This window comes from Mustela nigripes, chromosome 17 (genome assembly GCF_022355385.1).
Source record: "Mustela nigripes isolate SB6536 chromosome 17, MUSNIG.SB6536, whole genome shotgun sequence".
Classification (NCBI taxonomy): domain Eukaryota; kingdom Metazoa; phylum Chordata; class Mammalia; order Carnivora; family Mustelidae; genus Mustela; species Mustela nigripes.
The window spans coordinates 8623454-8646645 of record NC_081573.1 but is presented as its reverse complement, the minus strand read 5'-3'; the positions used below and the strand labels follow the sequence as shown (position 1 = coordinate 8646645).

Genomic DNA, 23192 nt, shown 5'->3' with positions numbered 1-23192 from the left:
TTACAGAAAGGGGAATGGAGTCCTGGAGAGGGTGAAAAACTGACTTAGTGAGCCTCATGAGTCCAGGGCTCCAGGATCCACCATAACCAAGGGATGAAACCCGTCACCAGTCATGGAATGACCAACAAACACCCTGTGCCTTCTGAGATGCAGTCCGGGTCTGTACCCCCCACCCCCACCGACGGACACAGCATCTCTTCCAGAACATTTCTGCCACCAGAAACAAAGTATTAGACAAACTCAAACCCAGGGGAACAAAAGATCTGGCCTGGCCTGTTCAAAAATGTCGACTTCATGGAACACAAAGAAAGCCCAAGGCATTGTACCAGATTGGAGGCATCAAGAAGACAGGAAACCGAATACAACTTATGACCTCGGTTTGGACACTGGACTGGAAAAAACGGTTTTGCTCTGAAGGATAGTTTGGGGACAACTAGTACAGCCAGTCTAGGCTGCACTGATGAATCCGGGTGAAGGGCACACAAGAAGTCTTTGTCCTAGCGTTGCTACTTTCCTGTAAGTTTATCTTTATTTTATGTTTCTTAATTAATTTATTTAACAGAGAGAAACACAGCGAGAGAGGGAACACAAGTAGGGGGAATGGGAGAGGGAGACGCAGGCCTCCTGCTGAGCAGGGAGCCAGATTCGGGGCTCGATTCCAGGACCCTAGCTAGGATCATGACCTGAGCCGAAGGCAGACGCTTAACGACTGAGTCATCCAGGCGCCCCTACTTTCCTGTAAGCCTAAAATGATTTCCGTAGAGAAAAAATGAGAATTAAAAAGTCAGGGCTTGAAAGGGGGGTTTAAGGCTCTGTGTTTCTACCAGTATCTAAGCCTGTGCAGGTATTTGTGGTCAGAGTTTGGGGAATTGAGAGGGTGAATTCGCTGTGGCAGACGCGGCCTTGGGGCGGGACAGGGGCCTTAGGGCGTGGCTAGGGGGTGTGGCCAAACTCCGAGGCCTGGCTGGGACCAGGGGCAGGCCACCGCCTGAACCTTGGGGCGTGGCCAGAGGCCAGAGTCTTGGCCAGACTTGGGGGCGTGGTCTGAGAAGCTCTAACCCGAAGGAGGCGAGTCTGTACTTGGAGCGCCCTCTTGTGGCTATAGTGGGGGGTCTAGCCTCCGCTTTTTATTTTATTTTATTATTATTATTTTTAAAGATTTTATTTATTTTATTTGACAGACAGAGATTACAAGTAGGCAGAGAGGCAGGCAGAGAGAGAGGGGAGGAAGCAGGCTCCCCGCTGAGCAGAGAGCCCGATGCGGGGCTTGATCCCACGACCCTGGGATCACGACCTGAGCCGAAGGCAGAGGCTTTAACCCATTGAGCCACCCAGGCGCCCCTTTTTAAAGAACAGCTTTATTTTTTACAAAATTTTAAAAAATAAAAATATAAAAAATTAAATAAATAAATACATAAAAATAAAAATATAGGGGCTCCTGGGTGGCTCAGTTGTTAAGCGTCTGCCTTTGGCGCAGGTCATGATCCCAGCGTCCTGGGACTCCCTGCTCAGCAGGAAGCCTGCTTCTCCCTCTCCCAACTCCCCCTGCTTGTGTTCCCTCTCTGTGTCTCTCTGTCAAATAAATAAATAAAATCTTTTAAATTTTTTAAATAAATAAAATAAAAATATTAAAACAGCTTTATTGAGATACAATGTATACATTATACAATTCAACTATTTGAAGTGTGCGATTCAGTGGTTTTAGTAAATTCAAAGGGCTGTGCAGTCATCATTAAAATGAATTGAAAACCATGTCTTCAGCCTAAAAACAAACCCCATACCCATTTGGTAGCCACTCCCTACTTCTCCCCAACCCCCTTCAGCTCAGGCAATCCTTAACATATGCATAGATTTGCCTATTCCAAATACTATATAAATCTGATCATACAGGGGAGTCTGGATGTTTTGATTTTTTTAAGATTTTATTTATTGACAGAGATCTCAAGTAGGTAGAGAAGCAGGCAGAGAGAGAGGAAGGGAAGCAGGCTCCCTGCTAAGCAGAGAGCCCAATGTTGGGCTCGATCCCAGGACCCTGAGACCATGACCTGAGCCGAAGGCAGAGGCTTAAGGCACTGAGCCACCCAGGCGCCCTTCATTCCTTTTAATGGTCGAATAATCTTCCATTGTCCGGGTACACTGTTTTTCATTTACTCACTTACCTGCTGATGGACGTTTAGATTATTTCCACAAATAATTGTGTGGATGCATGTTTTCAGTTCTCTGGAATATATCCGCATAGGAGTGAAATTGCTGGGTCAAACACTAACTCTATTTTGCCCTAGATAAACTCTCTTTATTTCCCCTACTTTGAGGAGCTGCCAAATCGTTTTCCAAAGCAGCTGCACCGTTTACATTCCCACCAGCAGTTCCAATTCCTCCACAGCCTCCCCAGTGCTTATTATCTGTCTTTTCCATTACAGCTAACCTTGCAGGTGTGAAGTGGTAGCTCATTGTCATTCTGATTTTCATCTGACTGATAACAATGTTGCGGATATTTTCCTATCATTCACTGCCTTTGGATCCACTATACCGCTAGAGGAACTCTTAGCCATGTTGCCCTATTTGATCCACATTTTTCCAATTAAGGTATTAATGACATCTTCCTTCTTGGAGTCCCTCCCTTTCCCTTTGCCACATCCTGCATGTGATGTTCAGCATGACCTCCGTGTTTTGTTTTGTTTTTTAAATATTTTATTTCTTTATTTGACAGAGGTCATAAGCAGGCAGAGAGGCAAGTAGAGGGAGAGAGGAGGAAGCAGGTTCCCTGCTGAGCAAAGAGCCCGATGGGGGGCTGGATCCCAGGACCCTGAGATCATGACCTGAGCCAAAGGCAGAGGCTTTAACCCACTAAGCCACCCAGGTGCACCCCCTCCATGTTTTCATACTGTGATCACATCCAGATGCATCCCCATATAATCTATGGCATTGGCTCTGCAGTTTTTCAAACCTGATATAAATGACATTGTGCTGTAATCCTTCTGCACCCTTTTTTTTTTTTTTAAAGATTTTATTTATTTATTTGACAGACAGAGATCACAAGTAGGCAGAGAGGCAGGCAGAGAGAGAGAGAGGGAAGCAGGCTCCCTGCTGAGCAGAGAGCCCGATGCAGGTCTCCATCCCAGGACCCTGGGATCATGACCTGAGCCGAAAGCAGAGGCTTTAACCCACTGAGCCACCCAGGCGCCCCCCTTCTGCACCTTTTTAAAAAAAAATTATTATCATTACTCATTATATTAGTTTCCTAGGGCTGCTGTAACTAAGGACCACAAACTGAGTGACTTAAAGCAACAGAAATTTATTTTCTCCCCATTCTGGGAAGGACCCAAAACCCAGGTGTTGGTAAGGTTACATTCTCTCTGAAGGCTCGAGAGGAGGATCCTTCCTTGCCTCTTCCTAGCTTTTGGTGTTTGCCAGCAATTCTTGACATTCCTTGGCTCTGATCTCTGCCTCTGACACCATGTGGCTTTCTTCCATGTATGTACCTGTGTCCGTATCCAAATTTCCAATCATGCTGGGTTTGCAACCCACTCTAATAGTATGAACTCATCTTAACTTAGTAACATCTTCAAGAACTCCACTTCTAGATAAGGTCACATTCTATTTCTAAATAAGGTTCTAGAGGACTTGAATTTGGGGGTGGGGCACACTATTCAATCCAGTATACTCATCATCGTGTTTTCAGGACTCACACTATTGGTATGTGTGTCCAATTCATTCATTTGAACTGCTGTGTGGGAGGCCTTTGTGAGAGTATACCGCAATTTATTCATCCCTCCTGCTGGTGATGGCCTTACCTTGTTTCCAGTTTTCTCTGTTTCCGACAAGACTGCAATTAACATTCTGGAACAAGTCTCTTGGAGTTTCTTAGGGCAGTAATTTTCAAAGTGCCCAGCAAGATCCATTAGTGGGTTGTGAAATCAATTTAGTGGGTTGCAAACATGATTTTCCCTTTAATGAAATGGAATCAAATAGAACAAAAGCTATTGTAACACGTGCACATAGTCAGGGTACGGATTACCCTGTGAAACTGCTTCAGGTGTTTATCATGACCTGATCTGAGCAAACCTTTTTTGCTCCGGAGGCTGTAGCCAGTAATGGCCGTGCTCTGTCCAAGGTCTGATGGATGCCACCAAATTACTTTCCAACTCATTTGTCCATTTACACTCCCATCAGCTCGTCATCAACACTTAGCATAGTCAAAAATCTGACTTTTTACCAGGCCGATGGGTTGTCATCTTATTTCTGGAAGAGGAAACAGGCTCAGAGAGGGCAGAAATGCCAAGAGCTGGAAGACAGACCCCGCCATCCGGACTGCAACGACCCCAGTCTTTGCTGGGGTTGAGATGCAACGTTGAGGACCCTGTAAGTGAAGAGTTCTCCGGCTCTAAATAGACACCTGGGTGGATCTGCCTTCAGCTCCGGTTGTGATCCCAGCGTCCTAGGATCGAGTCCCGCATCGGGCTCCTTGCTCAGTGGGGCGCCTGCTTCTCCCTCTGCCTGCTGCTTCCCCTGCTTGTGCTGGCGCGCTCTCTCTTTAATACACAAATAAAATCTTTAAAAAAGACTTCTCGTGGTCTAAGACGGAATGAGGACTGAGTGGGGAAAGGAGTTTAGGATGAGAGCTCAGCTAAACCCCTTTCCCCTTTCTACACCTCAAAGGGATGCCTGGAACGCAGGGACCGTCTGCCCGGCCCACAGCGCCCTCAGGTGGCTTCCTAGCGCACAGCCGGAGTTGGGCTGATGCTACGGATTGCGCAGGTTGGGGAGAAAACCACGCTCCTCCAGCCCTGAGCCTACCAGACGCGCCTTGACCCCCGCATTCTTTTTTTTTTTTTTTTTTAAGATTTTATTTATTTATTTGACAGACAGAGATCACAAGTAGGCAGAGAGGCAGGCAGAGAGAGAGAGAGAGAAAGGGAAGCAGGCTCCCTGCTGAGCAGAGAGCCCGATGCGGGACTCGATCCCAGGACCCTGAGATCATGACCCGAGCCGAAGGCAGCGGCTTAACCCACTGATCCACCCAGGCGCCCCAACCCCCGCATTCTTGAACCCCATCTTCCCGCCTCATCTCCTGAGGGACCCGCCTCCTCTGGAAATCTCAGCGTCTCGACTCTGGCCTGATTTCCCGCAGGCCCCTCAAGTGGGGACTCAGGAATTATGTTGCCAAGCTCCTGCTCCCTCAGACACCCAACCCCTGCTACTAGGGGACCAAGGAGTCTGGTCATTCTATGCTTTCCTTGTCCGAGACAAAGGAATCGCACTATCTCCCTGACCTTTACTCCTAAAAAGTTCACCTCTCTGATCTTTAATCCTACGCCCTAGCCGAAGATCCAAACCTGGGTCCGAAAGCCCCAGGAGTGCTCCGTCCCAGCCCCACCTCCCCGCAGGGTTTGGATAGCTAAGCTCCCAGCCCTTCCCCCAGCCCCCAAAGCCTCAGGTCTCCCCCAGCCCCTCCTCCACTGCAACCTTGGGACCCAGGCTCCAGTCGGCCTCAGAATGGGCCCAGGCGTCCTACCTACAATTCCTACCCATTGAAGTCTTCTCCCATGTCCACCCACCGCAGCCACCCCATCCAGCTCTCTTTAGGGGATCAGACCTTCGAACCCCATCTCTAGGAACTCAAGTGCCAGATTCCCCCAGACTCCGCCTCCTCCAGAGACACTGCACCTGTGTCCCCTCCCGGCTTCTCCGGGGCCCGCCCCCTCACCTTTGGCTCCGGGGCCCGCCCCCACCCTGGGCGGGGCCGCACCTTGGCCTGCCGCGGGCCTACCTTCCCCGGAACCCGGGGGCCCATGGCTGCCGCGGCAGACCCCTGGGGGTGGCCGTCGGGAGAGGCCCGCGCGCTCGGCCGGGCGGTGAGGCGGCTGCAGCGCCTGGAAGGGCAGTGCGGGGACCCCCGGCTTGCCTCCAGCCCCCCCTCGCTGCGAGACCTGCTGCCCCGCATCGTGCAGCTGCTGCGCCAGGTGGCCCACGCCCGGCGGGCGGCCGGCGGAGGCGGCCCCGAGAGTCCCGGTGGTGCGAGGGACTTTCTCATCGTCCACCTTCACAACCTGGAGGCCAAGAGCAGGCAGGTGGCGGCACTGCTGCCACCCCGGGGTGAGAGGACTGCCAACGACGAGCTCTTCCGGGAGGGCTCCAGACTCAGGTGAGCAGCCGCCCTGGCCCCAGAGAAGACATGGGATCAGGAGTCCGGGCCCCCAGCCCCCTTCTCCGTCAGACCCAGGCGTCCAGGCCCCCCGCCCCCTCCTCCCTCAGACCCAGGAGTCCAAGCCCCAAGCCCCGCTCCCTGAGAACCTGTAAAACCGAACAACCCAGTTTTTTTCTTTCTTTGGACACCTATGCCCTCAGTTCCCCATTTCTCCTCTTTCATGGCCAGCCAGCAGCCCGCTTCACATCGCCCCACTCTCCCAGAAAACTAGACATACATCCTGGGAATGTGGGGTCCCCAGGGAGCTTCTTGCATGAGGAGGGATGGACTGACACTTCCATCACTGCCCCTGCCTGTGGGGACACACAGCCCCCACCCCCCACCCCGTCTTGGTTCCTGAGGAACACCTAGCTCAGGACCCAGGGCTTATCTGTAGCTCCCCCCCCCCCTTCTGAACTCTGGGGAAGGCGCTGCTGAGTGACAGGAGCAGGTGAGGTCTGGGCTTTAGAGCCCAGCTCAAAACAAGGTCCGGACCAGCTGCTCTCAACCCTGTCAGGCAAATACTTTTGTCTCCTCAAATTCATCCTGAAATGAACTGCAAAGGTTAGGGGCACCTGGGTGGCTCAGTCGGTTAAGTGTCTGCCTTCAGCTCAGGTCATGATCCCCGGGTCCTGGGATCGAGCCCTGCATCGGGCTCCCTGCTTGGAGGGGAGACTGCTTCTCCCTCTCCCATGCCCCCTGCTTGTGTTCCCTCTTTCTCTCTCTCTGTAAAATAAATAAATAAAATATTTATTTAAAAAATGCATAGGTTAAACTATGCATAACTTTTTAAAAAATTATTATAATACCCAAGTGGCGCCTGGGTGGTTCAGTGGGTTAAAGCCTCTGCCTTCAGCTCAGGTTATGATCCCAGGGTCCTGGGATCGAGTCCCGCATTGGGCTCTCTGTTCCGTGGGGAGCCTGCTTCCTCCTCTCTCTCACTGCCTGCCTCTCCGCCTACTTGTGATCTCTCTCTCTCTCTGTCAAATAAATAAATAAATCTTTTTTTTTAATCACTATAACACCCAAACTGTATTATAAGAGATTATTAAAAAAAAAAATGTCCTTCATAGTAACGTTATCTGTGTTTCCAATGAAAATGCCAGGACATGGGGCGCCTGGGTGGCTCAATGGGTTAAGCCTCTGCCTTCAGCTTGGGTCATGATTCCAGGGTCCTGGGATCGAGCCCCGCATTGGACTCTCTGCTTGGCATGGCAGGGAGCCTGCTTCCTCCTCTCTCTCTGCCTGCCTCTCTGCCTACCTGTGATCTCTGTCTAATAAATAAATAAATTTTTTTTTTAAATGCCAGGACACGATTATAATTATTCTAGGAAGCAGAATGGGCTAGTCAAACATTGGCACCTCTAGGGAGAATCCCTATGTCACTGAGCCAGTCTCCCTTCCCTACAGATCATCGAATTTCTGTAAAAATAATTTAAGATGTGCAGAAAATGCTTTTGTAAAATGGAATTGGGTTTAGGTTTAGATCATTTAAAATAGATTCTCCACTTTCATGGATGCCTGATGGGACATTGGAAAGTGGAGTGGGATGTGGGCAAATTTTGCTACAGGGGACTGTCCCCCACAATTTAGCCTCCCTATCATAATGGCTATGTCAAGTAAATTTCTCAAAACTCCTTAGAAAGGTGGTATAACTCCACTGAGAATCACTGTTCTAGAAACTAGGAAGCATAGGGGCTTAGTGAGCATCTGAGTTGAGTGTTCTAGTTACTAGGGTTCTAGAAACTCTCTGAAGAAGATTTTAGAACAACACTCCCCACTAAAAATCTAATGCAGCCCACATACATAATCTTTTATTTTCCAATAGACATATTACAGAAAGATTTTTTTTAAGATTTTATTTTAAAATAATCTCTACACCCCGGGCATCTGGGTGGCTCAGTAGGTTAAAGCCTCTGCCTTTGGCTCAGGTCATGATCCCAGAGTCCTGGGATGGAGCCCCACATCTGGCTCTCTGATCTGTAGGGAGTCTGCTTTCTCCTCTCTCTCTCTCTCTCTCTCTCTCTCTCTGCCTGACTCTGCCTACTTGTGATCTCTGTCAAATAAATAAATAAAATATTTCAAAAAAAAAAAATCTCTACACCCAACATGGGGCTCGAACTCACACCCCCAAGATCAGGAGTCACCTGCTCTACCAATTGAACCAGCCGGAGGCCCCAAGAAAAAAAATTTTTTAACAGGTGCAGTGAGTTTTGATAACATTCCCTTTACTCAACTCACACTATCCAAAATATTATCTCAACTTGTAATCAGTATAAAGCAATAATTAATAAGATAGTTCACATTTTCTTTTTCCAAAATCTGGGGCACCTGGGTGGCTCAGTCAGTTAAGCATCTGTCTTCAGCTCAGGTCATGATCCCAGGGTCCTGAGATTGAACCCTGCATTGGCTCCTTGCTCAGCGGGAAGCCTGCTTCTCCCTCTCCCTCTGCCCCTCCTCATGTGCTTTCTCTCTGTCTTTCTCTCATGCTCACTCTCTCTCTGAAATAAACAAATAAAATCTTTAATGTTTTTTATTAAAGAGGAGAGACCCCTCTTTTTAAAAAAGAAAAAAAGATTACTTATTTATTTTATTTATTTGAAAGAAAGAGACAGAGATAGAGTACAGGAAGGGAGAAGAGGGAGAAGCAGGCTCCCCGTTGAGCAGGAAGCCTCACACATGGGACTCCATCCTAGGACTCTGGGATCATGACCTGAGCTGAAGGCAGATGCTTAACCAACTGAGCCACCCAGGCATCCCTAAATAAAATCTTTAAAAATAATAATAATAAAGCCAATAGTAAAAAATGAATGTGCACTGAGTGCTGGCTGCACGTCAGGTACGCTGGGCATTCTCTGCTGCCCCTCTGAGACAGGGGCTGCACTTATACCCATGTCACAGTTGGGGAAACTGACATAAGGGGGAATAAAGGAACCTCCCCAAAATGCTGCAGCTAAATGTCAGAGCTACCCTTTTCTGCACCCCCCCCCCCATCCTGACCCATACCCCAGGGAGGCCACTGGCAGGAGAAGGCACAGGGGTCCACCCCCGCCCCAGGGCTGCTAAAACCAAGAAGGTTCCCAGCGCAACCTGCTCTCAGACTGCTCCCAATGCCCTCGGCTCTCATGGGCTCCACCTCTGATAAGGCACCCCTGGGGGCGGCAGGTGGAGGCTGGGGTCTGTTTGCTGGAGGATGACTGGGATCCTGGGCAGTGCCTCCCTTTTCTTCATGGGTAAGGAAACTGAGGTTCACAGAGAGGAGGTGTTGGCGCTGCCATAGGCCATCTTGGAATCGACTTCTTGGTTACAGAGTCTGGGGGCCTGGTGCCTGTGGGTCTTTCCTACAGTGGGTGCAGGTGTCGGTGGGAGGCCCGGAGTCCAGTCCAGGTCCTCAGAGCCCATCCCCACAGGCGACAGCTGGCCAAGCTGGCCCTCATCTTCAGTTACATGCACGCGGAACTGGGTGCACTCTTCCCCAAGGGAGAGTACTGTGGGCACACCTACCAGCCCACCAAGGCGCAGGCCCATGCCTTCTGGAGGGAGCACTGTGGAGCCCGGTGAGTTAGCACCTGTCCCCGGGGCCCCTTAGCTCCAGCGCCTCCTCCTGTCCCTGCCCTAGGGGACCCAGGAGTCCAGCCCCCAGCCACCTCCTCCCTCAGACCCAGCAGTCCAGGCCCCCAGCCACCTCCTCCTCAGAGGTCTTCCCATCCAGGTTCCTCCGCTGCATACCCCACCCCCTCCATCCAGGTGTGTGCTGCCCTGGGCTGAGTTTGAGTCACTCTTGTGCACCTGCCACCCAGTGGAGTCAGGCTCCACGGGCCTGGCCTTGCGCTCCACCATTAACCTCACCTGCAGTGGCCACGTGTCCATCTTCGAGTTTGACATCTTCACCAGGCTCTTCCAGGTCAGCAAAGGCCAAGGCTGGAAGCCCAGACTCTTGGGTCCTGGGGGAAGGAGAGGTTGGTGAGAAAAGAGGGGCTGGGATCCCAGACCTGTGGTTCCTGGGAAAGGGAGGATCTGGGGTCTTCTGTATCAGATTCCTGAGGCCCGCCCCAGGTGAAAGCAGGGTGACTGAGACCCTGGGAGGCATGAGAGGTGGGCGGCTTCCTCGGCCCCTCCCTGACCCACTTGCCTCCCCACTCCAGCCGTGGCCAACACTCCTCAGGAACTGGCAGCTCCTGGCAGTCAACCACCCGGGCTACATGGCCTTCCTCACATATGATGAGGTCCAAGAGCGTCTGCAGACCTGCAGAGACAAGCCAGGCAGGTAAAAGGGCTGGGCCGTAGGAGGAGGAGGAGGCTGCTGGGGGCTCCAGGGTCTGGATCCTGGGCTAGGGTGTTGGGGGAGCCCAGCCAGCCTTTGGGGAGTAAGAACTGAAGGGCTGAAGAACCTGAGAACCCAGACTGCCGAGCACTGAGAGGTAGGATGCTGAGTGCCTCATCCTGGGACCTCCCAGGAACCTAATGATCTTGGGCAGTGCTCACCATGCACCACCTTTCGACGTGCATTCTTCTGACACTCTCACAATACACCTTCCCACAATCCAGCAGCTAAAGGAACAATACCGAGGCCGGGGGGCTGAAGACCCTGCCCCAGGATAAGATCCATTTCTGATGAGTCAGAGCTCATATTGTACCGTCTGTCAAAAAAATTTTTTAAGGGGTGCCTGGGTGGCTCAGTGTGTTAAAGCCTCTGCCTTCGGCTCGGGTCATGATCCCAGGGTCCTGGGATCAGGCCCCATGTTGGACTCTCTGCTAGGCGGGAAGCCTGCTTCCCCCCACTCTCTCTCTGCCTGCCTCTCTGCCTACTTGTGATCTCTGTCAAATAAATAAATAAAATCTTTTTAAAAAAAATTTTTATATGACCCCACACACACACACACACTTGCTGGAGTAGGAGACTGAGATCCAAATACCTGAGTCCTTAAAAGATTTCAAGCCAAGAAACTTGAGCTGTTGGGCCCTCCCAGAGGGCTAAGCATTGAGGGACTGAGCTACCTGGAACACCTGGATGTTGAGGGTATAGGAGGTCAGATTCATGAGTCTTGCAAGGCTGACTCCAGTAACGCCAAGTATGTTAGCACTCTCCCGGTTACACTTCATACTGGTTTAAAGGGAAAGGAAAAGGGATGGATAAATTCTCGTGATTGAAAAGACCAGGTGTGGGGTTTCAGGCACAGCTGGATCTAGGTGCTCAAATGCTATTGTCAGGGATCAGTGTCTTCCCTGTGTCTACTTCCCTCTGTGTTTGCTTCATTCTCAGACATGGTCTCTCCTTATGGTGGCAAAAAGTTTATAGAAGCCCCAGCTGTACACTCTACCAGCTTAGCAACCTCTGTAGGAATAGGGTACCTTGCTCCTGATACTTCTAGCAAAAAAAAATCTCTGTGGTTACTATGGTCAGGGGTCCTAAAAAAGGCACTGATTGGCCAAGATAAAAACAACCTTGTCTGAGCCCCAGTGAAGGAGGAGGAAGAGACAAGCAGGTAAAGCAGCAGGTAATTCCCTATAGAGGAGGATAAGAATTTTAATGCTCATTGATGAAAAGGTGGGAAGCTAGATTATAAAGGACAACGACTTAGACACCTGGATCTCCAACAGAATGGGCAGCTGGGAAGTCCCCAATGGGACAGCAGTGACCACTCCCTGACCCCGTCCTACCAACCTCTTCCTCCAGTTACATCTTCCGACCCAGCTGCACTCGCCTGGGTCAATGGGCCATTGGATACGTGAGCTCAGATGGCAGCATCCTGCAGACCATCCCTCTCAACAAACCCCTGTTCCAAGCACTCCTGGATGGACAAAAAGAAGGCTTGTGAGTCGCCATCTTGGCAGGGGGAGGGTGTCAGCAGAATGCGCTTGGAAAAGTAGCTTGTGTTGAGCACTGCCAAGATCCCTCAGGGCCCAGGTGGCAGGGCAGACATTGTACGTTTGCAATACTACGTTGTTCCAGTAGGCGGCAGACGAGGGTCTTGGAGCTATTTTTTTTTTTTTTTTTTTTTAAAGATTTTATTTATTTTAGAAGCAGAGAGAGAGAGCTCGAGTACTACAGGCACATGCAAGCAGGAGGAGGGGCAGAGGAAGAGAGAGAGAGAGTTTAGCAGGCGCTACACTAAGCCTGGAGCCCGACCCAGGCCTTGATCTCACAACCCTGAGGTCATGACCTGAGCTGAAATCAAGTGTCTGAAACCTAACCAGCTGAGCCACCCAGGCGCCCCCGGGGCACCTTTTCTGGTTCATGGAAAGCGGTCATGGGCACTAGCAAGTGGCTGCAAGGAGTGTGTGGGAGCCGACCCCACTGGCTCTGTTCCTAGGAATTCTGCTGAAAATCTTTGGCTTCTAGATACCCATACCCTGTGCTAGAATCTAGACCAGGAGAAAGAACTGGGCAGACAGCTGGACAGGTCTTTTCAACTTCCAGCCTTGGCCGCCCCCCAGCTTCTCTTTCAGAAGCTGCCCTGGGTCGGAGGGGAGTGGGAAAAGGTGAGTCTCTCCCCGAACCTTTAGCCAGAGCTTTCTTACCAGGCGTACCTAAATGATACGATGTGAGACAGATAGATACGCAGTCCGTTCTCTTTTGTTGTTATTCATGGTAGTTCTGTAAAGTCCCCACAAACACTGATTTATAGAACACTGAGCCACGGCATATGGGGCATATACAAGTGTAGTTTCCTGCAAGATTCTGGTCCCATATTTTTTTTTTTTTTTTTTTTTTAAGTAGGCTGCACACCCAGTGTGGGGCTTTAACTCATGACCCCGAGATCTAGAGTCCCAAGCTCTACGGACTGCGCCAGCCGGGCGTCCTATCTGGTCACATTTTTGTTAACCAGTTGCTACCTTATTGGTAATCAGTAGCAACCTTTATGTGCTTTTCTGCCTAAAGACACCTTATTTTATGTGTAGTCCGTTCTTTGACAGTGAAGTCAAGTCTAAATAAAGCTCATCTGACACGTGTATATTCCCTATAAGGCGCAGCCCAGCCTTGTGCTTAGGGACACTGGACAGCACTCCCAACACTGTCTCAGGGACATTTAAAACAGCGAAATCACTGACAAAATGCATAAAAATGCAAAAAACATGGCACTAAATGCACTGATAAGGATGCTCGTTTATAGCGTGAGGAAATGAAATGAAAAGACTGAGTGTCCCCTTCTCCAGCCTCAGCCGGAAACGCATCAGGTGACTCAGGGTTTTGACAGGATGTGCAGTTGGTGAGTGACCACAAGAGTACCATGACTATGGATTTGAGGGTGACAGATGTTAGCAGGGAGACACATCTGCAGAAAGGGAATCCAAGAATAATGAGGCTCTATTGGTTATACTAGTATATCCCGACTTGACAAATAAGAAAAAGTGAGGCACAGAGAGACAGAGCCACTCGCCGGGGTCACACAGCCACTGAGCTCATGGGCTGGGACTTGAGGCTAGGCTCAGATACGGACCTTCACCCACCACAGTGTCTTGAGTTCCAGGTCAGACTTCATTGGAGAAAAGAGATTCTAGAAATGAAATGAATATGAACATCATCAATCTGGCTTAACCTGTTCCTCTGCCCCATCCTGCCCAGCATACAGATCCCACTACCCATTATAAAGATGGACAGATCAAGGAGAGAGGCGAAGAGACTCCAAGCACTTTCTAACATACAGTGAGGTGGCTTGTGGGGTCTAAAGCTGATCATAGCAGTTCTCTCTTTGGATGTGTTTAGGTGTGGAGGAAGCGTTTTATGGCCGTCAACAATCTTTGCCCTGCCCCCTCCTCCCCGGACATGATTATGTCCATTTTACAGAAAGGAAAACTGAGTGCAGGGAGGTAGAGTTGCCCAGCGCAGGGCACACAGTGTGTTTGTGGGAGAGCTCTACCTGTTCTGCTCTACCTGGCTGGCCAGGCAAACCACCAGGCTCAGGGGACCCGTGGCACCACTATAGGGTACAGTAGTGACCCAGAGGGTGCACAGCCCAGTTCTCAGACCTTGCCCACAGCCCTCCAGGCCCTGCTGTGTGGCCTTGAGCTGTTACCTTTCCTGCAGTGAACTTCCGTAACTATATGTGAAGTGAGGAGTGTAGACAGTCTAGAAGGGTCCTTCTGATTTGCTAATCCAAGACTAGGATCTGGTTGCTCTAGCAATGCATGACCTAAGATACTCCTATATTTGAAGTTGAACACTCAAGGACGGGGGCTCCCTGGGAGGGTGAAGACTGGGGTTTCCTGGTTTCTCAGTTTCCTGGTTCCTGTTGATCTGATTTGTGTTTCCAGACCTTGGGACACTTAGGTCTAATGTGCCTTTTGGGGGGCTCTGAGGGGATATGGCCCTGCCCTGGGATCCGAGGAGATACCACTTGCCCTGGAAAGTCCCAATGGGAGGAGAGGGAAGGGAAGAGATTCCTAGGCCAATGATGGGTTTGGGAGAGATGCTCATCCAGGGGCCGTGGGCCTATGGCAGAGTCCGGGGAGCCCTTGCTGCTTGGGGTGGGGGATGTTAGATGTCCCTAGTACCCCCTCTCTTCCCTTTGCCCAGCTACCTCTACCCAGACGGGAAGAACCACAACCCAGACCTGACTGAGCTCTACCAGACGAAACCCCATCCCTACATCCGTGTGTCGGAGGTGAGGTCACGCCCTCTGCCTCCCCCCGCCCCATCCCTGCTTCCTGCCCTATCCCTCACCCCCCACACTGTGCCTCAATTCCTGAATTCTCTCCCTCAGACTCAGGCCTAGAATCCCAGAGGCCTTGGGTATGTGTGCTGGTGCAGTGGCCATGTGAGCTGGGTTCAATCGCTTAGTCTCTGCCTCTGTTCCTTCTCTGGAAACTACGGTTCCTCCTGCCTCCTCCCCAGGGGTTTTTGCGGGGATTAAACTAGGAAATGATACTGCTGAGATTATTGGAATGGCTGATGCACTTGAACTTCCCCCGATGACAGCCCCTGTATAGCTTCTAGTCTTTACAGCCACCCCATGGGTGAGAGAGAAATGCCAAGTGAAACCTTTTGGTATAAGTATATCCCACACACTATCTGGGATATACTTAGATCTTAAAAAATTCCACTTCATTTATCCAGAAATCAGCTTTAACAGGGCGTGCTATATTTTTAGTTGCTAAATCTGGCAACCCTGAGTGTAGACCACCCTAGAGACAGAGGCCCACAACAAGGTACAAGGAGGAGTCTGCTGAATACACGACCTTGAACTTCAGAGGGCTCAGGGCTGGCACAAAAGTTTGGGGCTTTCTTCCTGTGGCCTGACTTGGATCCCCATGGCTGACAGGCCCCTTGCCATCCTCCCCGTCTTCTCGCCTGCTAGGAGCAGCTGCAGCTCTACTGGGCCATGGACTCCACGTTCGAGCTCTGTAAGATCTGCGCAGAGAGCAACAAGGATGTGAAAATCGAGCCCTGTGGGCACCTGCTCTGTAGCCGCTGTCTGGCCGCCTGGCAGGTGCGTCTGACCGCCCTACCATCCTGCCCATTCTCCCCCGACTTTACGGCACAAGTCCCTCCTGGAGGATCACCGACATAGGGCAATGCTTATGGATCATATGGGGAAACTGAGGCCCAGGGAGAGCAGAGATGTGCTCAGGGTCCCTCAGGAGTGATGAATGGGAACCCAGCTCTCTCTGTGCCTCTGTCTCCATCTTGCTCTGTGTCTCTAACCTCCGCTCTTCCTTCTCCGGCTGCGTTATTATCCGTGGAAAGGGCTCCTTGTTCCCTGTTCCTTGGCTGGGCGATCTGGGTTCCAGTGGCTTCCCCTCTCTGAGCCTTGGGCTCCACCCCTGGAGAACGGGGCTAACAGTAGCCAACCTCCCAAGGGCTATAGTGAGGATCCAAGCCCACAAAACCCTCTGCAAAGGCCCCCTGGGAAACTGGGGCTCTTGACCCCTAGGTAGTATAGAACCTGACATTAATTTTTTTAAGATTTTCTTTATTTGAGAGAGAGAGAGCATAAGAGGGGAGAAGGTCAAAGGGAGAAGCAGACTCCCCATATGCGGGACTCAACCCCAGGACTCCGGGATCATGACCTGAGCTGAAGACAGTTGCTTAACCAACTGAGCCACCCAGGTGCCCTGGGTTTTTGATGGTAATGGAGGTGTTGGACAAGTATCTGATGGCTGAGGCATGCGTTCCAAAGACTTTCATGTTGGATACACATATTGCCAGCTGTAGGACGCAGCTGCTAGCAAAATCCGATAAGGAACCAGGCCAACCAACTCATGAAGTACCCCGTTTAGAAAGCCCAGGGGAACCGGTCAGATGACTGACCCTGGAAGACCCTGCTTTGTTCTTCCCACGTTCTAATGCCTCAAATTCACTAACAAAGAGTGAACTGATGAATCCCTAGACACTCCACTTATCCCTTAATAAAGGCAGAGCCCCGGGTGTGTGCACCTTCCCTCTCTCTACACCCAGGACCTCGCTGTGGGGCCACGTAACCCCCAGGACCTGTGAGTCATCATCTGGTTCTTCGGAGCTCACGGGTGGCTGTCGCCGAGGTGTATCCTGGATCATAAGAGCCATAACACTGGCCCCAGTGGTGGCTGCGAGGCAGATGTCTCTATGGGGCTCACCAAAGTTCATAGGGGCCCCGGCAAGTACCTTGGGCACTTCTAGGCAACAGCATTGCTGTGGACAGCTAAGCCCCTCACCCCGCAACACCCTGGCTCCACGGGGCTCCCCACTCGTGCCCCTCCTGCCCCTGCTCCCACCCCCCTCCCCCCCATATTCCCCCCCCAGCTCCTCTCCTCCTGACTCCTCTCCCTCTCTCTCCATCTCCCTCCATCTCTCCTCAGCACATCACTGTTGGGGATGTAGGCTCTTGTGATCCCAAGGGACATGGTGGAGGACAGGGAGAACCTGACCCAGGCCCTTCCCACCCTACTCCTAGCACTCGGATAGCCAGACCTGCCCCTTCTGCCGCAGAGAGATCAAGGGCCAAGAGGCCGTGAGTATCCAATTCCAAGTGAAGCCAGCGGAAGCCAGGGCCACTGCTGAGCACCTGAGGGATAGCAGTGACCAGGAAGATGAGGAGGAGGAGCTGGGACAGGTGAGCGGGGCCAGGGACTCCTGGGTCTGAGGGAGGAGGCTGGGGGCCTAGACTTCTGAGTCTGAGGGAGGAGGGGACAGGACTCATGGGGGGAGGAGACTGAAGACCTCCCTCCTAGGTCTGAGGAGGGGACTGGGGGTCTAGACTCCTGGATCTGAATGGGGAGGCAGCTGGCGACAGGATTCTGGGGTCCTAGAAGCTGGACCTTTGCTTCCCCCAAGAATCCAGGGCTCTTTCTCCAGCTGTAACTCTCCTAAGGGTTAGGACTTTGCCTTCTCCATTCTATCTCCAAAGCCAGAAGAGTGCCTGAATGCTGGGACTCTGAGCAGAAGGACACGTAGGGGGGCAGACAATGGCAGCTTTCGGTCCCCTCCTCACCCTCTGTCTCTCCTAGGTGGTTTCCTCAGCACCCCCACAGCCCCCTCAGCTGAGTGTGTCTCCCGCTAAAGGCCGGCTGAAAGTGGTGAGTCAGGCACTGGTCTGAGGTGGGCAGCTCAGGTCTTACTCAGCCTGGGGTCTCTCAGGGGCCCCAGGCCCAGCACTCATCTTTGCGCCCATTGACAAGGTGCTGGACGATCCTCTACGCCCTCTTGTTCTCGTCCTTAGTTATCCCTCACTGGCTTCCTGACTCTCCGTCCAGCATCCCGGTCATGTCTTACCCCAGGGCCTTTGCACCAGCTGTTCCTTCTGCCTACACCTCCTTTCCCCAGGCTTGCTTTCTCATCTCCTCCTCAGGGAGGCCTTCCCTGACCCCCTTATTTTACTGATAATAAGAACCCCCTCCCCCAGCCAAAACCCCTGTGCTGCTGATTTCCATAGTTCTTTTCACCACCTGCCAGAGGACAGTCTTTAGGCCTCTGCCTTCTCTGGTATGTCTCCAGAGTCTAGAACAGTACCTGACACACACTGGGTATTCAGTGAAGAGACTTTGAATAAATTCCTTGAACTGGGTGTCCCCAGCAGCCCATGGAGTCAAAAACTATTCCCCTCTTCACTTTCCAGAGGAAGAAGGCTCAGAGAGGTGATTGCACTCGAAGAGAATTTGGTGTTTGGGGGGCACTTAGAGAAACCTCAAATCAGCTGCTTATTTTCTAAGCAAGCCCCAGCCTTCTTTCTCTCCCCCACCCCATACTTCCTACCCCAGGATTTTCCGAGCCCCTGGCCTGCTGGGGAGGGGCCCGTCTCTGCTAGCGTCTCAGGCCAAGCACACGCAAGATTCAATCAATACAGGGCTGTCTTCAAACAAACAGCTCAGGAAGTCCGGGAACACGATTCGACCGCAGCAAACAAGTGAGCCAGCAGGAAGGGGGGGTGGCGGGGACACCAGCCAGGGAAGCTAAAAACAGATCCAGACCTGCAGCCAAAAGCAAATGGAAACATTAGGAGGCACTTAGCTGGCTCCCTGAGGACAATGAGGGGGACACAGCCCAAATGGGGGGCCAAGGGGGGCCACAGGGGTACACTGTTGCCTCGGCTAGGCCCTCCGCTGGCATGCCCTTTCCTCTGCTCCCCAAACCTGCCCAATTCAAATCCTAGTCAACTCCTACCCCTTTGTTCTTCAAAACACGCAGCAAGAGAGAGGTGGTCCTTGGGGGGCGGGGGCGGGGGGGGGGGCGCCGCTGCCCAGCAAAGTGACCGCCAGAATGAAAATGGTTAACGTATGCAGAACTTGCTCTATGCCTGGCACTGCTCTTGACCTATTGATTTAATTGTCATGACAACCCAGGGAGGCAGGTACTGTTCTGATCCCTCTTACGCAGAGCCCGATGTGGAGGCCACCAGCTCAAGAGAGAGAGTTGGGACTGGCCCCCAAGCCCCTGGCTCTAGACTCCAGACTCTGTCCTCCACTCCAGTGGGCCTCTGTGCTCCTCTCTGTGAAGTGGGCACCATGCCAGTCCCGGCCGTGTGGGGGCGGGGGTTGGGCCGCTGTGGGCATGGGGCAAAAGGGGCTGTGTCCATGTCCTGGGGGTCTGCGTAGGCCACTCCCACACTGCGGTTCCCCACCTGAGAAACGCCCCCTCTAGGCAGCAAGCCCGTCATTCGGTGGGACCCCAGCACCTTGCTGGTCCCTGGGGACCTCTCCCATCCTGTCTCCGTAGAGAATAGCAATAAGCCTCGCATGGGACCCCCAGGTTCTGCTGAAATGAGCAAGACTGAGTGTAACCTGGATTCACATCCCTCCCTGACCTCTAAGAAGCCCCTGCCTGCTGCTCCCCAGGGCTCCAAGAAAAAGCCAACATGCTCTCTGCAGCCCACAAGGCCTGGGGGATCTGACCCCTCCCCACCTCTCTGACCGCTTACCATCCCCCCAACTCCTCTTCAGCAGCAGTGAACCCCTGCCCCTTCTAATGAGCTAGCAAGCCCACCACCCATCTCAGGACCTCTGACTACATCTTTCTTACTCTCAGCCTTCTGTGTAATTCCCCGCCCCCTTCCCAGAGGTCTTCCATGGCCTCTCTTACATCTAGTCATCCCCCCCTCTCCCCATGCCGTTTCAGTTCCTTGAAGAACATTTAACACTCTCTGGATGTTTCCTTGTCCGTGCACTGATTACTCATGGTATCGTGCACTGATTACTCACTCTCTGGATATTTTCCTTATCTGTGAGCTGATTATTCATGGTAAGCCTCGTGCTCAGTAGATCATCAGTTTCATGAGGACAGAGATTTGTGTGCCTGGTTCATCGCTCTCTCTTCAGAACCTAGAATAGTGCCAGACACACTGTAGATTCTGAGAATATTTGTGAGATGGATGGATGGATGGATGGATCGATAGACGGGTGGGTCGATGGATGGATGGAAAGATGGACAGATAGATGGATGAAAGCATGGGTGGGTGGATGAATAGATGGACGGAAGGAAGGAAGAAAGGAAAGATGGATGGATGGGTGGACGGACGGACGGACGGATGGAGGAATGCGTAGATGGATGGACAAACAAAACTTCCTACTTAAGCCAGAAGTCCTAGGGAAAAAAGCAACATGGACCAGGGACACTTCTGTTGTACTGTCCCTCCCTCCTCCTCCCCACAGCCACCAAAGTGTTATCACTGTCTGGACCTATGAAATGAAAAGACAGTTGTAGCTCAGCTGTGACATTTCTTAATCTCCTCCCTCCAGGCACCTCTGGCCCTCCCCAGACTTCAGGGCCCTCTTTCCTTTCCAAGAATTAAGACTGTGGAGTTAGCTCCGTGGCAAATCACCTTCAGCCCTCAGGCCAGGGAGGAAGCCCCGGGGTAAGTGGAGAGGCAGCTGGGGTCCAAGACCCCTGGGTGTGCGGGAAGACGGGATTGGGGGAGCAGAAGGGAAACACTAGGAAATCGACAGCCCTCTTCAAACTCTCTCCACTGCAGAAACACCTAAGGGAAAAGTCATCCCTCCGGCTGTGCCTGGGAGGCCCGTGATTCCCTGCCCAGGCCACCGCAGCCCCAGCCAGGTTCCCTCCCTGGGCCTGGCCCTGCCTTTCCCCCAACCTGGGCTGGGATACCATCTAACCTACCTCTCTTTCTGCCTCGCAGGGCCCCAAATGTGCTGTTAAAGGGAGCCCTGGGGCTGGAAGGGGTTTCTGAATAATAAACTGCCAAACCTGGTTGTCCTCAGATGTGTGGAGAAAGTTCAGCAGTCACCAGGGGGCAGCTTGACCTTGGGAATGGGGGTCCCTGAGGCCTGATCTCTGCCCCCCATTAACCCAGGGGTCTAGAAGGGTGAGTGGGGAACCCAGCTCTTCTGGATCCAGGAGTCTAGGCTCCCAGCCTCTTCCCTCAGACCCAAGAGTCCAGAGTCCCAAGTTTTCAGAGAATCAGGCAGCCATCCCTCTTTCCCCACTAATGCAAACGAATGTTCTGGAACCAGATCTAGATATCCAAGTACGAAGTCCCTAGTCCAAAAGACCCCACATTTCTTTAAGAGTCGTGTACCTGATCTTGCCCCAGTGTTCTTATCCCGCTTTTCTCTCCATTCCACTCTGGGAGAAGGGTTCCAGTGATTGCCAGTCCAAATCAAACTGAGGATATGTCTCCCCACCTCATCACTAATCTTGGAGGGACCCAAGCTTCCCTTCACTTCAGTTGAAACCAGTCCACACCCCCTGAGCCCAGGCTGTGCCCAGCCCCAGGCACATGTAGCAGTAATCACTGCCCCCTGGTGGCTCCCAGTCCTGTGGGAGACGGACTGTGATGACACCAGAGTGGGCAGGGTTGGAGGGGTGGGTGGGGGAGAAACGGGGGGGGGGGGGGGGGGGGGGGGGCCACAGGAGCCCAGAGTAGACAGCTGAGCCAGCCCGGGAGGTCAGGGAGGACCTCCTGGAGAAGGCATCTGAGCTGCGACTAAAAAGAAGAGGAAAAGGTTTCCGACCGTCAAGGGAGCATGGAAGCCCCCACCGTGGATTTGTCCCAAGCAACAGAAGCCACCCCCTGGGACAGAAAGAGAATTCACTGAGAGGACGTGCCATCTCTCACAGATTCCCGGGAGCGATTAGAGATCCAAGAGGGGAAAGGAAGCCGTGAAAGGGAAGGGATCCACTGGCAGCCGGCCCCCGCTGTAGCCCGGCCCCCATCACACCATGGAACTGGTCCGATGAGATTACAGTGATGGCCCAATAACCCCTGGACAGCAACCAGCCACCTTGTTGCCTCTGCCGCCCCAGCATCAGGCTGAGGCTGCTCTTCTCACTCACAGTTGCTCGGAACAAATCGTGCCAACACTTAGTGGTGACGCCAATGTCATGGAGACTGAGGGCCAGGATCTGGGGACGGGCTCAGGGTACAGTCAGGTGGTGTTCTGGGCCAGGGCCTGTGAGGGCTGGACGGAGGGCTCTCTGCGGTCCGACCTCTCCATGTGGCCACCATGCTAGCTAGCTTGGGGTTCCCCGCAACATGGCTGCCTAAGGCAGCCTGACTGCTTGTAGGGTGGCTGATGGCTTAGTGGAGAGTCTCCCGGTAACCGAGGCAGAAGCTGCATGGCCTTTTCTTTTATTTTTTATTTTTCAAGATTTTATTTGTTTATTTGCCAGAGATTGAGAGCATGAGCAGGGGGAACAGCAGGCAGAGGGGGAAGCAGGCTCCCTGCTGAGCAAGGAGTCCAACGTGGGACTCGATCTCAGGACCCTGGGATCATGACTGAGCCCCCCAGGCGCCCCCGCGTGGCCTTTTCTACCTAATCTTGGGAGTCCTATAGCACTCTGCCACGTTCTCTCTATGGGAGAATCACAGCCATGGCATGGCATAGATACAAAAGAGGAATGGACATAGGGTCCCCCTTTCCTGGGGAGAGTGGAGATCAGATTGTTAGAAGAGCATATGGAGGGGCGCCTGGGTGGCTCGGTCGTTAAACATCTGCCTTTGGCTCAGGTCATGATCCCAGGGTCCTGGGATGGAACCCCTCATTAAATGAATAAATAAAATCTTAAAAAAAAAAAAAAAAAAGGAGCATATGGAACGAGAGATACCATTTCAGGCATCTTTGGAAAATAGAATGTGCCCCAGCTCCACAAGGGCATAAACCAACCAGTCCCTGAATCTTCGGCATTATTAGTTCCTGATTCCAAGTGCAGCAGGATTTAGGGGCGCCTGGCTGGCTCCGTCGGAAGAACATGTGACTCTTGACCTAGCAACCGTGAGTTCGAGTCCCACACTGGGTGTGGATGTTACTTAATAATAAATAAAGAGAAAACTAAAAAAAAAAAAAAAATTCTTATCTAAACTTTTGCTGCTTACAGTAAACTGTTGTCCAACTCAATGCAATCACACTTCCCTTCCCCTCTCCAAAAGACAACATGGGCTTGGGCGCCTGGGTGACTCAGAGGGTTAAGCCTCTGGGATCCAGCCCCACATTGGGATTTCTGCTCAGCAGGGAGCCTGCTTCCTCCTCTCTCTCTGCCTGCCTCTCTGCCTACTTGTGATCTCTGTCAAATAAATAAATAAAATCTTAAAAAAAAAAAAAAAAGACAACATATTACCTTCACACTGCTCCGTTT

The 23192-nt window shown here is 52.0% G+C and overlaps 1 protein-coding gene across 8 annotated transcripts in view; it reads left to right on the top strand.

Annotated features, from left to right (window-relative positions):
- Nucleotides 1-5721: 5721 nt before the first annotated feature.
- CBLC (Cbl proto-oncogene C) overlaps nucleotides 5722-23192 on the top strand; it is an 18636-nt gene continuing 1165 nt past the window's right edge. The window contains exons 1-12 of one of the 8 annotated variants that reach the window (XM_059382188.1): nucleotides 5722-6145; nucleotides 9598-9744; nucleotides 9935-10091; nucleotides 10333-10454; nucleotides 11865-12002; nucleotides 14706-14793; nucleotides 15487-15618; nucleotides 17062-17220; nucleotides 17615-17683; nucleotides 18365-18510; nucleotides 20339-20454; nucleotides 21678-23134. In XM_059382188.1, coding sequence (XP_059238171.1) covers nucleotides 5793-6145; nucleotides 9598-9744; nucleotides 9935-10091; nucleotides 10333-10454; nucleotides 11865-12002; nucleotides 14706-14793; nucleotides 15487-15618; nucleotides 17062-17220; nucleotides 17615-17683; nucleotides 18365-18510; nucleotides 20339-20405 — 1578 coding nt within the window. In that variant the 5' untranslated portion in view covers nucleotides 5722-5792 and the 3' untranslated portion in view covers nucleotides 20406-20454; nucleotides 21678-23134. Of the gene's footprint in view, nucleotides 6146-9597; nucleotides 9745-9934; nucleotides 10092-10332; nucleotides 10455-11864; nucleotides 12003-14705; nucleotides 14794-15486; nucleotides 15619-17061; nucleotides 17221-17614; nucleotides 17684-18364; nucleotides 18511-20338; nucleotides 20455-20571; nucleotides 20820-21677; nucleotides 23135-23192 lie in introns of those variants that run through there. The other 7 variants (XM_059382186.1, XM_059382187.1, XM_059382189.1 and 4 more) reach the window with 7 other exon arrangements.